Source organism: Andrographis paniculata, unplaced genomic scaffold (genome assembly GCF_009805555.1).
Source record: "Andrographis paniculata isolate CXL003 unplaced genomic scaffold, ASM980555v1 Contig69END, whole genome shotgun sequence".
Classification (NCBI taxonomy): domain Eukaryota; kingdom Viridiplantae; phylum Streptophyta; class Magnoliopsida; order Lamiales; family Acanthaceae; genus Andrographis; species Andrographis paniculata.
In genome coordinates, this window is record NW_026137605.1 from 4,880,825 (window position 1) to 4,892,105 (window position 11,281).

At 31.4% G+C, this 11,281-nt stretch overlaps 1 protein-coding gene across 1 annotated transcript; it reads left to right on the forward strand.

Moving 5' to 3' along the window:
* The first annotated feature begins 80 nt into the window (after positions 1-80).
* Positions 81-2,003, forward strand: LOC127263515 (uncharacterized). Its single transcript, XM_051292584.1, has one exon. The coding sequence runs from the start codon at positions 203-205 to the stop codon at positions 1,835-1,837; it is 1,635 nt and encodes a 544-aa protein (XP_051148541.1). The 5' UTR covers positions 81-202; the 3' UTR covers positions 1,838-2,003.
* The last annotated feature ends 9,278 nt before the right edge of the window (positions 2,004-11,281 follow it).

Consider the following 11,281-nt stretch of genomic DNA (forward strand, 5'->3'; position numbering starts at 1 on the left):
TGAGTTTGAGTTGGAGCTGAGGCGATGGAGACATTTATTTATTTATTCGTAGTAGTAGTAGTATTTTAGTATTTTATCTTTCAGTGTATTTGAATTTTGAATTGACCCTTGTGATTTCCTATTTTTTTTAATTGACCCTTTTTAGAGCAGAAACCCTAATTGCAGTTGCAGCGGCGTTTAGGGTCTCAACAAGAAACAGCTAATGGGGGGAGAGGCCAGAGAGCCGAAGCCTCTGCATCCAATATTGGCGTCGGCCGTCGGTCCGGCGTTGATCAAGCACTTGGCGTCGTGCAACGCCACCGTCAGATCTCAATCCCTGCGGCTCCTGCAGTCATGGCTGGTCTCGGAGTCGTCGCCGTCGCTGTCGCCGCCGCAGCTTTCGGACGGCGACATGAAGAGGATCTGGAAGGGACTCTTCTACTGCCTATGGCACTCCGACAAGACGCCCAATCAGGTAGCCCTAATCGATCGACTCACCTCTCTGTTTCTGTCGCTTCCGCCGTCGCTTTCCTTGGATTATTTCCGTGGGTTCCTGGTCACGCTTCGCCGGGAGTGGCCCGGCATTGATAGGCTTAGGTTGGATAAATTCTATCTGACGATACGGCGGTTTATGAGGGCGTTGTTTGAATTGATGAGGTTGAGGAACTGGAAATCGAATGTTTTGGGGGAGTATTTTAGGGTTTTGGAATTCGATGGGTTCCTGGCAGAGGATAAGCTGCAGGGGAGTGGTGTGAATTACCACATTGTGTCTGTGTTTCTGGAGGAGCTGAAGGGGGTAGGTTTTCCGGCGACGGCGGAGGTTGTGGACGTGATTCTGAAGCCCTTTCTTGAGGTGATGATGAGAGGGAAGGATAAGATTCTGGTAGGGAAGGTGAAGAGCTGTGTATTCGATGAGCTGGCGAATGCCGGGAAGGATTTGCTCGAGAAGAAGAAGATGGGAGTGGACTGTGATGAGAATGTGTTCCTGCTGGGAGTGGTTGCTTTGAGAATGGGATTGGCGGGGAGGTTGTACCAGGTTGGTTCGTCGACAAACTGCATTCAGGGGAATCGGAAGGTGGTATTCGCGTTGCATGATGTGTTTCTGAAACTGGAGAAGGAGTTGGAAACCTCTGGCTTTGAAATTGGTGTGCCCGAATACTGTAATGTGAGTGATGATGCAGGTGATGAGGTGCCGCCCCAGTTAATCCCAATTGATTTTGGTGCCGGTGAAGGGCGCAGTGGGGTGGATGACCCGGAGGAGGAGGCGTTGAGGAAGTGTAAGAAAGTGAAGAGGGAGAAAGATGGGGATGACAAGAAGAGGAAGAAGAACAAGAAGAAGAAAGAAAAGAATGTTGAAGCACATTCTGAAGTTAGCAAAGAAAATGGCGTTGGAGTCGACAATGGCTGTGACGATGATCCGGTTGACGATCACGAAAGCAATGGGATTGATGAAAGTATGATATCCAACCTGCAGAGACAGTTTGAGAAAGTTGCCACAGAGATGGAATCTGAAAGAGCACGCAGCAAGAGGAAGAGAAGGACAGAAAAACAGAAACAGAAACTGAAAGAGAAAGCGAGTGATGTTGGCTCGGAGAGCGTGGGGAAAAGCAGCAGCAGCAGCGCAGCAAAGAAAGTGAGGTTCTCGATGAAGAACAATTTGGTTTGGAAACCGCAGAATCCATTGCCACCGGAGAGTTTGAGGTTGCCGCCGTCTGTTACGCCGCGGGGGAGCGCCCTGAAGAAGGGTGTCCCACCAGGGCCGGTTGTAGAAATTCCGAAGAAGATAAAAACGAAGAAGAAAAAGGTGGTGAGCCAGTTGAAGAGTGCCAAACTTTTGGTGAAGCGCCGCCTCAAGTGATAATAGGTGCTGCTAAGCTAAGCTAAGCTAAGGTACAAACAAACAAACAATATATCCTTGCTTGTTCCATTTTTGTTTCTTTCTTTCTTTCTTGATTTTATTGACTGGCTGGCTGTCTTTGACAACAAACAATATGATATATATATATATGTATTGATTGGATGGATGATCTTGTTCCATGTTTGTTTGTGTTCTTGATTGCTTTGAAATGAAATGACATTCATTCATTGGTGTTTGGACATGTATGTATGTATGTATAGTGTAGTGTTGAATGGTGCCTGATTGATTTCATGAATGCTTGATTGACTTGGACTTACTTGAAGATAGATGTTTTGTTTCTCCTGTTCCTGATTTATTTTTTCATTTTAAATTGTAGTAATATTGGATCCGCATGAGCTAATATTTTTTTTTTTTTTTTTTCAAAGCTAAGATACATATTTGACTTGGCTTGATTGAGCTTTGTATTCATATATTAAAGTATATATCTTTTATTATTTACTTTTCTGCCAAGGTTGGCGGATACAGTGCAATATATATATATATATTTTTTTATTATAGATTGTGCTAAAATAAATAATAGATTGTATAAATTGTCTTAAAATAAATTACAGATTGTGTTGCCTTTATTATAGATTAGATTGTGCTAAAAAAGTTATAGAGCATATAAATAAATTATAGATTGTGCCAAAATTATCTTTGACTATATTGTTACAATTATATATTGTAAAATTATCTTTGACTATATTGTTACAATTATATATTGTGTTGAAATTAATTATAAATTGTGTTGAAATAAGCTATAACTTGTGTTTTATGTGCTGTAACTATTTATTAGAGACAACCAAGAAATTCAAACATGGATATTTCTACCTTTTTTTTTCCTTTTTTTTTCCAATGACTTTTCCTTTCGGCCACGTCAACAGATCGAACAAAGAAATCTATCTAATTTTATTTTATTTTTTTATTTCCACATCATTATATATTATATTTTTTGTTAAATCAAACTTTTTTTTTTTTTTTTTCTTTATCAAATTTATAATTAATCAATAATAAATTAAAACGTGCTTCATCCATTTAAACTATTTATTTGATTTTTTAGTTATTTTTATTGAAAAAAAAATAAAAAGTTGACTTTGACAAACTAAAACTACAATGAAAATATTTACTTTTGGACAGAGGAATTATTTTGTAATAATTAATTTTAAAATCACTCTATTGTATAATTTAATTTTATTAAAAAATAAAAAAAATATATTGACATTTATTTTTTTTATAAAATAAAATTATTTAATTTGACTTTTAAATTGTAATAATTAATTTTTAAATAATTAACTTATTAATAATATATATATATTTACAAAATAAAAAGATTTATTTGACGTTAGAAATAATATAATAAAATTTAAAAAAAAAATAAAATACTATATTTTACATATTTTACTTTGGGTTGTTTAATTACAATGTAATTATTTAGTTAAATGTCCTACTTTTTTTTTTTTTTTTTTTTATATTCCTATTTTACTATCACATTATTATTTGGATAAAAAAATAAAGACAAAATTATCTTTTTATTATTTTTAATTATTCACTATAATTAAAATATTACTCCCTCCGTCCAATTTCTACTGTCCTAAAGTATATTTGCACAGCTTTTTTAGGTGAATGTCCTTTTGTTATGAATTGACAAATTTGATCTTAATTGTACGGTAGAGATTAAAAATAATAAATGAATGAAGGGTAAAAATATAAAATTTATGTTTAAAAAATGAAATAGGACAATAGTTGTTGGACGTTCCAAATAGAAAAGTAGGACATTAGTTTGTGGACAGAGAAGTATTATTTTTTAAATTTTACACTAAAAAATAATTGTATACTTTGTCGTCGGACAGAGGGAAGTATTTAATATTTTTATATTATTTAGTATCATTTGCTTTAATTTAATTTTCTAATTTTTATTATTGAAAGTATTATTTATATTTTATATTTTTATTATTATGCTTATTATTTATTAATTAGTAAAACTAAATATAGAGATAATAATTAATCTTTCTTAAAAGGAACAATACATTACAAATACAATATAATATTTAATACTAAAATAAAAATAAATTAATTAAAATTATTTATCGAATCAAACTTTTGTCTCTTAACCAAATCTAATTTTAGTTATTCATGTGTTCTCCTGTTTTGAAGCTTCATTTGATTTTTTGCAAATCTAGTTATTCTGGTACGTCGTCTATCAGCAAATATGACTAATTTATATTACTAATATTATTTACCTCCATTTGTTCGAATTGAAATATATCATAATAATGCATATATATATTTCATTTTTAACGATCATATTATGTAATATCATGTACGTCTTTATTATCTTATCAATGAAATCAATATTCCAAATGAGTAATGAATATCAAATAATAGCAAATCAAGTTTGTAAAACAACAAAAACACATTCTATATTTTTTCGAGCGGCTTCTTGACGTTGTACAAGTAATTGCATCTTAGGTTCTTGAGGTAGATGAATAGATTGGATAAACGTCGCCCATAAAGGATATATTTCATCCGTAAGATAATGCCCCATTTTATATTGATTACCCATTTTCAATAAAATTCACTTCTGGACTTTTATCATTAAAAAAATCATTAAAATTCGGAGATTGATCAAGTACATTAATATCATTGCGTGTATCTGGTCCAATGAAAAAAGAATGTCAAAATTCATGGATCATACAATATCACGGCTTCTAATGCAATCGTTAGTTTGACATGGTCTCTTCGAAAAAATTATCTTTTCTAAGCAGTTGGACAATTTTTTCACTCTGAGTGCCTACAATTAATACTTCTCACTATTCCAAGAAATTCATGTTCCTCCGCAACATACAAAAATCGTTGTAGGTTTGTTGCATTTGGTTCTTCACCAAATATTGAAATGACTCATCCAATAAAATCTTTTACACATTCTTGTTGTACTCTCTCAAATACGAATGTAGTCATCTACAATATCATCAACGATACCAAAAGCCAATATACGCAAAGCAACCGTGCGTTTTTGTAATGATGATCAACCAAATCTCCGTGTCGCATATTGACATTGTTGGAAAAAACTCACTTTCTGTTGTAAAGCGATCCACAATACGTAAAAAAACATGTCTCATCATTTGAAATTTACGATAAAATTGAAAATCTATATACACATGATTTTCAAAAAAATAATCATTCAAACAATCCATTACGATATTTTTCACTATTCCTCTTGATGTATGTTATTTAAGGATATAAATGTTCCTCTTTATTGTTTATGATAATATCTTGAAGACATTGGAATTGCATCCATAAATTGAAAAAAAAAAAAATTGCATCCTCTTAGAGCCTGAATTGGAATAAGTTTGAAATGAATTCGACATTTTTGTAAGAAAATTGTTTGATTGATGTAGAAATGTTTTAGAAATATAAAACAATTTTGTGTATTGAAATGTAATGTAAAAAAGTAAATTATTTATATTATAATAATTGTGTAAAAAAAATATGTGAATAAATAGTACCATAATAAAATTATTAATAAATAAAATATGAGAATAAGTAGTACAATAATAAAAAAAAAGCAAATATCATTAATTAATTTTAAAAAATTGATTACGACTACACATAACACAACTACAGTAATGTGATATATCAAAATATTTAATAAATTTCAAGAAGACAAAAATTGACAAGATTGATCACTACTATATAGAGACACAAGTAAATTGATGTGATATAACATTAAATTCAATAAATTTTAACAAGTCAACTTGGCAAGATTTATCACTTAATGAAATTGATGTGATCTAGCAATATAATAGTGTCCAAAATATAATATACATATATAATATAATAATATATAATTTATAGAATTTAGTATTTTTCCTAGAAATAAGCTTGCACTTGGCAAATAAAATACACTAATTTTACTTTATAACTAAAATCTCAATAATCTTCAAGTTCACAAAAGCATTTTTCATTTCAAGGTTTCACAAACATGCTTGTAAATAAAACAATGTTCAAACAATTTTCTCAATCCTAGTGTTCTTTAAAATTTTCAAACTCCTAACCTAGGCTCCGTTTTAACAGTAATTTTCAAACTCCTAACCTAGGCTCCGTTTTGACAGTGATTTTTGGAGACTTTTGAAATTTTGAAAATTGGGAAAAAAAAAAGTATAAACAGTGTCAAATGAGTAAAATTTTATTATGTAAATAAAGCGCAAATTTCTACACTCCATGTGATACCCGAGTTTCTCACTACTTATTGGTCAATACATATTTTACATTTTAGGTGCTGATAAATTACTTTATTGTTAAATTATTTATAATTTGGTATATGCTTTACCTATTTATTAATAATAAAATATTATCATAATTTATTTGAGATTCTAATAGAATACAAATAAGTTAGATAAATTATTTGAATATTAGTGGTGTAAGTTAAATGAAAACCGCTTGAAAATTTATTATATTAATTAAATAAAAATTAAAATAAATAAAATAACTAAATAAATAAATAAATAAAATAATAATTATGAAAATAATAATAATAATAATAATAATAATAATAATAAATAAGGCGGTGGGGGCAGGTAATAATCCCCACCCCCACCTCAACCAAATCAATCCTTTTCACAATTGCAGAAGAGAGATATAGGCAACGCGAAAGAAAAAAAAAAAAACTTTTTACGTCGACCTCGTTAAGAGTCTAGTTCAGGTATTTTTTCGTATTCACAAATTATTGCTATTTTACTAAGTAGAGGAAGTTTTGAGCATAAATAATTATTTAGTAAATTGGGGTAATATTTATAATTAATTGTTTTTAGATACGATACTGGAATCGAAAAAAGGGCTTTAAGAGTTAGAGTTATTAACGTTTTTGACGAATTTCAGGTAAGTAGAAATTCATTTGCAACTATAATGCATAAATATATTATTTTGTGAGTTATTTATATTTGATTGATAATATGTGAATATCAGAAAACTGTAATATGTGATTAATATTCTATGATTATGTGATTCGAGCCTGCGAGCTCTGTATATAAATTGGTTTCAGCCTGTGAGCTTTGTATGTGATATGGTTGAGCCTGTGAACTCTGTATTTGATGTTGAAGGAGTCTGTGAGCTCCAAAATTGATGTGGTTTGAACCCGTGAGTTCAATAATATCTGTATATTGTGAAATATGTTGCATTGCATTTTCATTAAGCATGCATATCATGCATTGAAATGAAATAAGATGGTTTTACTACGTTAGACCGCTGATTATACACCGAGGGCGGGAGAGGCGACCTGGGAAGAAGCGACCTGAGGAAACCTGGTGTAGGCTACCTGGTGTAGGCCACCGTCTATTGTGACTTTACATACAATGCATTCGGAAGAGGCGACTTGGGAAGAAGCGACCCGGGGAAACCTTGCGAGGAAACCCGGTGTAGGCTACCTGGTGTAGGCTACCTGGTGTAGGCCACCGTTTGATTTGAATACGTGGATATTGAACTCTTTCCGGTGTATAACAGTGTGTCTAGAGGCCTTGGAGAGTATTTCATAAATAAATTGGTGATTTCAAACGAGAGCACATTCTGCATATTGAGAATTTTGAGATAAAATTCACGTAATGCATAATTTCTACTTACGGAGATTTATAAATCTCACTCAGTGTATGCATTGTAGGTAATCCTGATGATATATGGCTTGATGGTCATATTGGAGTAGCCGTGGCGCTAGTAGTGCTTTTTAAGTATTATATTCTATGTTGTAGTTGTTGGAACTTATCAGTAATTAAACCCTAAGCCAAGGATCTACCGTGTTAAAATAATTGAGATAAAATAAAGCAAATTAGATCTAACCTTATTTCTCAACATAGTCGGATTCGGATCAATAAATTGACGGAGGGTTTTGTGTTATTCAAGTCTATGGCGCAACCCCTCATGAGAAAACCGCTAGGGTTTCTACCGTTACTCCCACGATGAGATATGAAACGTAATGGTTGTTGCGTCTAGACCTGGGATCATAACCCTATTTATATCCCCTATTATTAATTTGCTTCATCACTCAATTAATAAGTTACCGAATTTCTGCACATAGGAGGCCCGTACTTACTAAATACATCTAAGCCCAATAAATTAACAAATCGCTTAATATAGGCTTGATCCGACTGATAGCCCAAATTGTTACATTTAACCCACAATTGGATTTTTTAATACAACAATCTCCCACTTAGGTAAATGTATACTGAATAACCCTATGAGCTCATGAAATTTTGCTATCAGATTCTTTAATGTATACCACCAATTTTATCTATAAGTCACATCAGTGCGGATCAAAGCGGATGTCAATGCATTTATCGCAATGGGACCGACCAATGGTCACAATATTAATATAACCTAAGATTCAATTAAGTGCGGATGCACAACATGGAAATTTTATGTAATGTGATCTTAACATGCCTATTTCCAATTGATTCACCTTAACTTTAATTCAGAGCAACTTAATACTGAATTAAAATAGAATATTGCACACTGAATATTGAACATTGAATACTGAATTGTGCAGTGTAAACCAAAGTAATTTTAATAGTATTTGAACATTACTAATCAGCTCCCAGTAAACCGAAGTATCGAAATATGGTTCTACTATCAAACGAGCAATATGCTCAATATAGAACTTATGTGGAAACCCTTTAGTAATTAAACGGATCCGCAATCATGGAAGCTATATGAATATGTTCAATAACTAATTCATGATATGAAGTCGGACTATTAAGTAAATAATGATTATTATTATCAAATAATGTATTGGTTCCAACCAATTTTGAATTCTGGAAGAGACAAAACTCTATATTCGAATGAACAATAATAACTGAATTTGTTCAAAATAGAGATCGAAATTAAATTTCGACTAAATATGGTACCATAAAAAAATATCTCATCCAAATTCAATTAGTAACCACTACTCACTAATCATCTAAAATTGTCATTGACTTCAACTTAAACTTTCTTGTCGTCACCCATATAGATGTATCTTTCAACATCAATTGAATTCGACAATAAAATAATATTGCATAGACACACTGATGTGTGTTGTTACACCAAAATCCACCCCCAGGTGTGTCTATGAAATGAAATTAAATTAATTCAAGAGCAAGACCAATAGGACTAACATGTCCTCTGAAAAGTCTAACTTAAGTGCCCTCAATTTAGTAGCAATATTAGACATTTTCAGGATGTACTCCTTTATGTTTCCTTTGTCGTTGTACTTCATGGTAATGAGACTCTTAAGTAGAATACTTATTTTTCGCCTTATCACTTTTGGTAAAATATTTCTTAATTTCGACAAGGAATATATCATCATATATCGTACTCCGAAAATTTATAGAGTGCTTTTCTTAATGATCATCAGACTTAGGCGTTGGACCTATCCCACTTCTCGAATAACTGCTTCTCATCTGCAGTGTTTTCTACGTATGAGTGGGTTGGTCTATTCTTAATGCCAAGTCAAGATTCATGCAACCAAATGAATCATAATGAAGCTCAATAATAATACATTCTCATCCCAAGACACTAAGTGCAACATCAATGATCAATCTTTGGATCAATAACATTGATTGCTAGCAGTAATTTTATTGCAATAAGCATATACGGACAATAAGTAATGTCAAACAATGACCAATCTTTGGACTGATTCACTATTTCCATAAGTTAAATCTATATAATCGCCCTATACATACTATCGCAGATATATATTACATTCTGTCAATTACCGATTGTCTTTGGGCTGAAAAATAATCACATGAATTAAAATACACATAAATACTTATATTATCAAGTAAAAAATCTTATATAAGAGAAGTTACTTTGGCAACGTCAAATAATTGATCTTTACCGTCAAAACGCAGCATGCATTATTAATGAATTTATAATTTTCTTAAACTAAATTATAATCAGAATCACGTTCAATGTATATGAGTCTGATTCCATACAAAAAAATAAAGAATGCTTATTAGCAACTGAATGCACATGTTTATAAGCTATTGAATGTTTCGTATGTCAATTTATAAAATTAATTAGCAATCTTATCACAAGTTATCGAGCAACATCAGCAAATGTCGTTGGACAAATTACTGATTCACTAGTGATAAACTTGTTTTGACAATCGAATTTTGACAATACAGTAGTGTGTCAAACAATACATTATCTTTGGACAAATATATTATTCACATACAAATAATCAAACTATCATCATCACATTCAATGTCACTAAACATGTACGTAACTACTTAATGGCTGAGTTGTCTTCAGGTCAATCAAGAGCCTTATAAGTCACAAATACAACTTTCTAATACATAAAATAAACTGATTTACACAGCAGAGACTGCTTTAATAACATAACTGTTTCAACCAATTCACAAAATATATTATATTATTTATTGCTAATTAAATTCACTCTAAAGAAACTGATACAAATATCAGATACAAATGAAAACTTTAGCAGTATCAATTAATTTTCGGATTTATTAAAATAATCAAGTAGTCCAAGAAAGACTAAATGCAACGGAATTACAGGGGTAACAAATATACCACCCAAAGAGACTATAAATTAATATAATAAATAATTATAATCGAATTTGAATAAACGCATGCTGTCAAAAATACATGCTACTGTATCTCAAATTTAATTAAATCATTAAGCGGATCAGAATTCACAGTTATGTTTATAAATCAAGTGATTAAATCAGAACACTATATTGATACAAATATCAAATAAATTGATCCGCATGATTCCTAGTCTTCCAGTGATAAAAATATTAATTACCTCCAAGAAAGTTATATTAAACTTATTCCATTAAATAATTAATTGGATGCTTTCAATTAATAGAAAATTAATTAATCCAATTAGACATGGATTAATTCCATCTTGCATGGATTAAATCGGACCAATTAAACATCAATTAATTTCTCCACAATCAGCACGGATTGGTATTTGTTTTCAACGACAACACACACTCATGGTTGATTTCTACGCATATTTTAATTGAACTTTAATTAATTAATTTTGATTAAACAATTGATTTATCTAATCAAAATATTCAAGGATCTACACTAACGTCTAGATAATTCAATCGATCCAAATAAATGAATATATCTCAATAACTCAACACGGAAAAGCTCTGATACCAATTGTTGGAATTTATTAAAAAATAAATTCTAAGCTAAGGATCTACCGTGTTAAAATAATTGAGATAAAATAAAGCAAATTAGATCTAACTTATTTCTCAACATAGTCGGATTCGGTATGTAAATTGACGGAGGATTTTGTATTCTTCAAGTTTATGGCGCAATCCCTGAAAACCACTAGAGTTACTCCCACGATGAGATATGAAACATAATGGTTGTTGCATCTAGACCTGAGATCACAACCCTATT

Coding starts and splice junctions, on each gene's coding strand:
- LOC127263515 (XM_051292584.1), top strand. CDS start 203: ATGGGGGGAGAGGCCAGAGAGCCGAAGCCTCTGCATCCAATATTGGCG.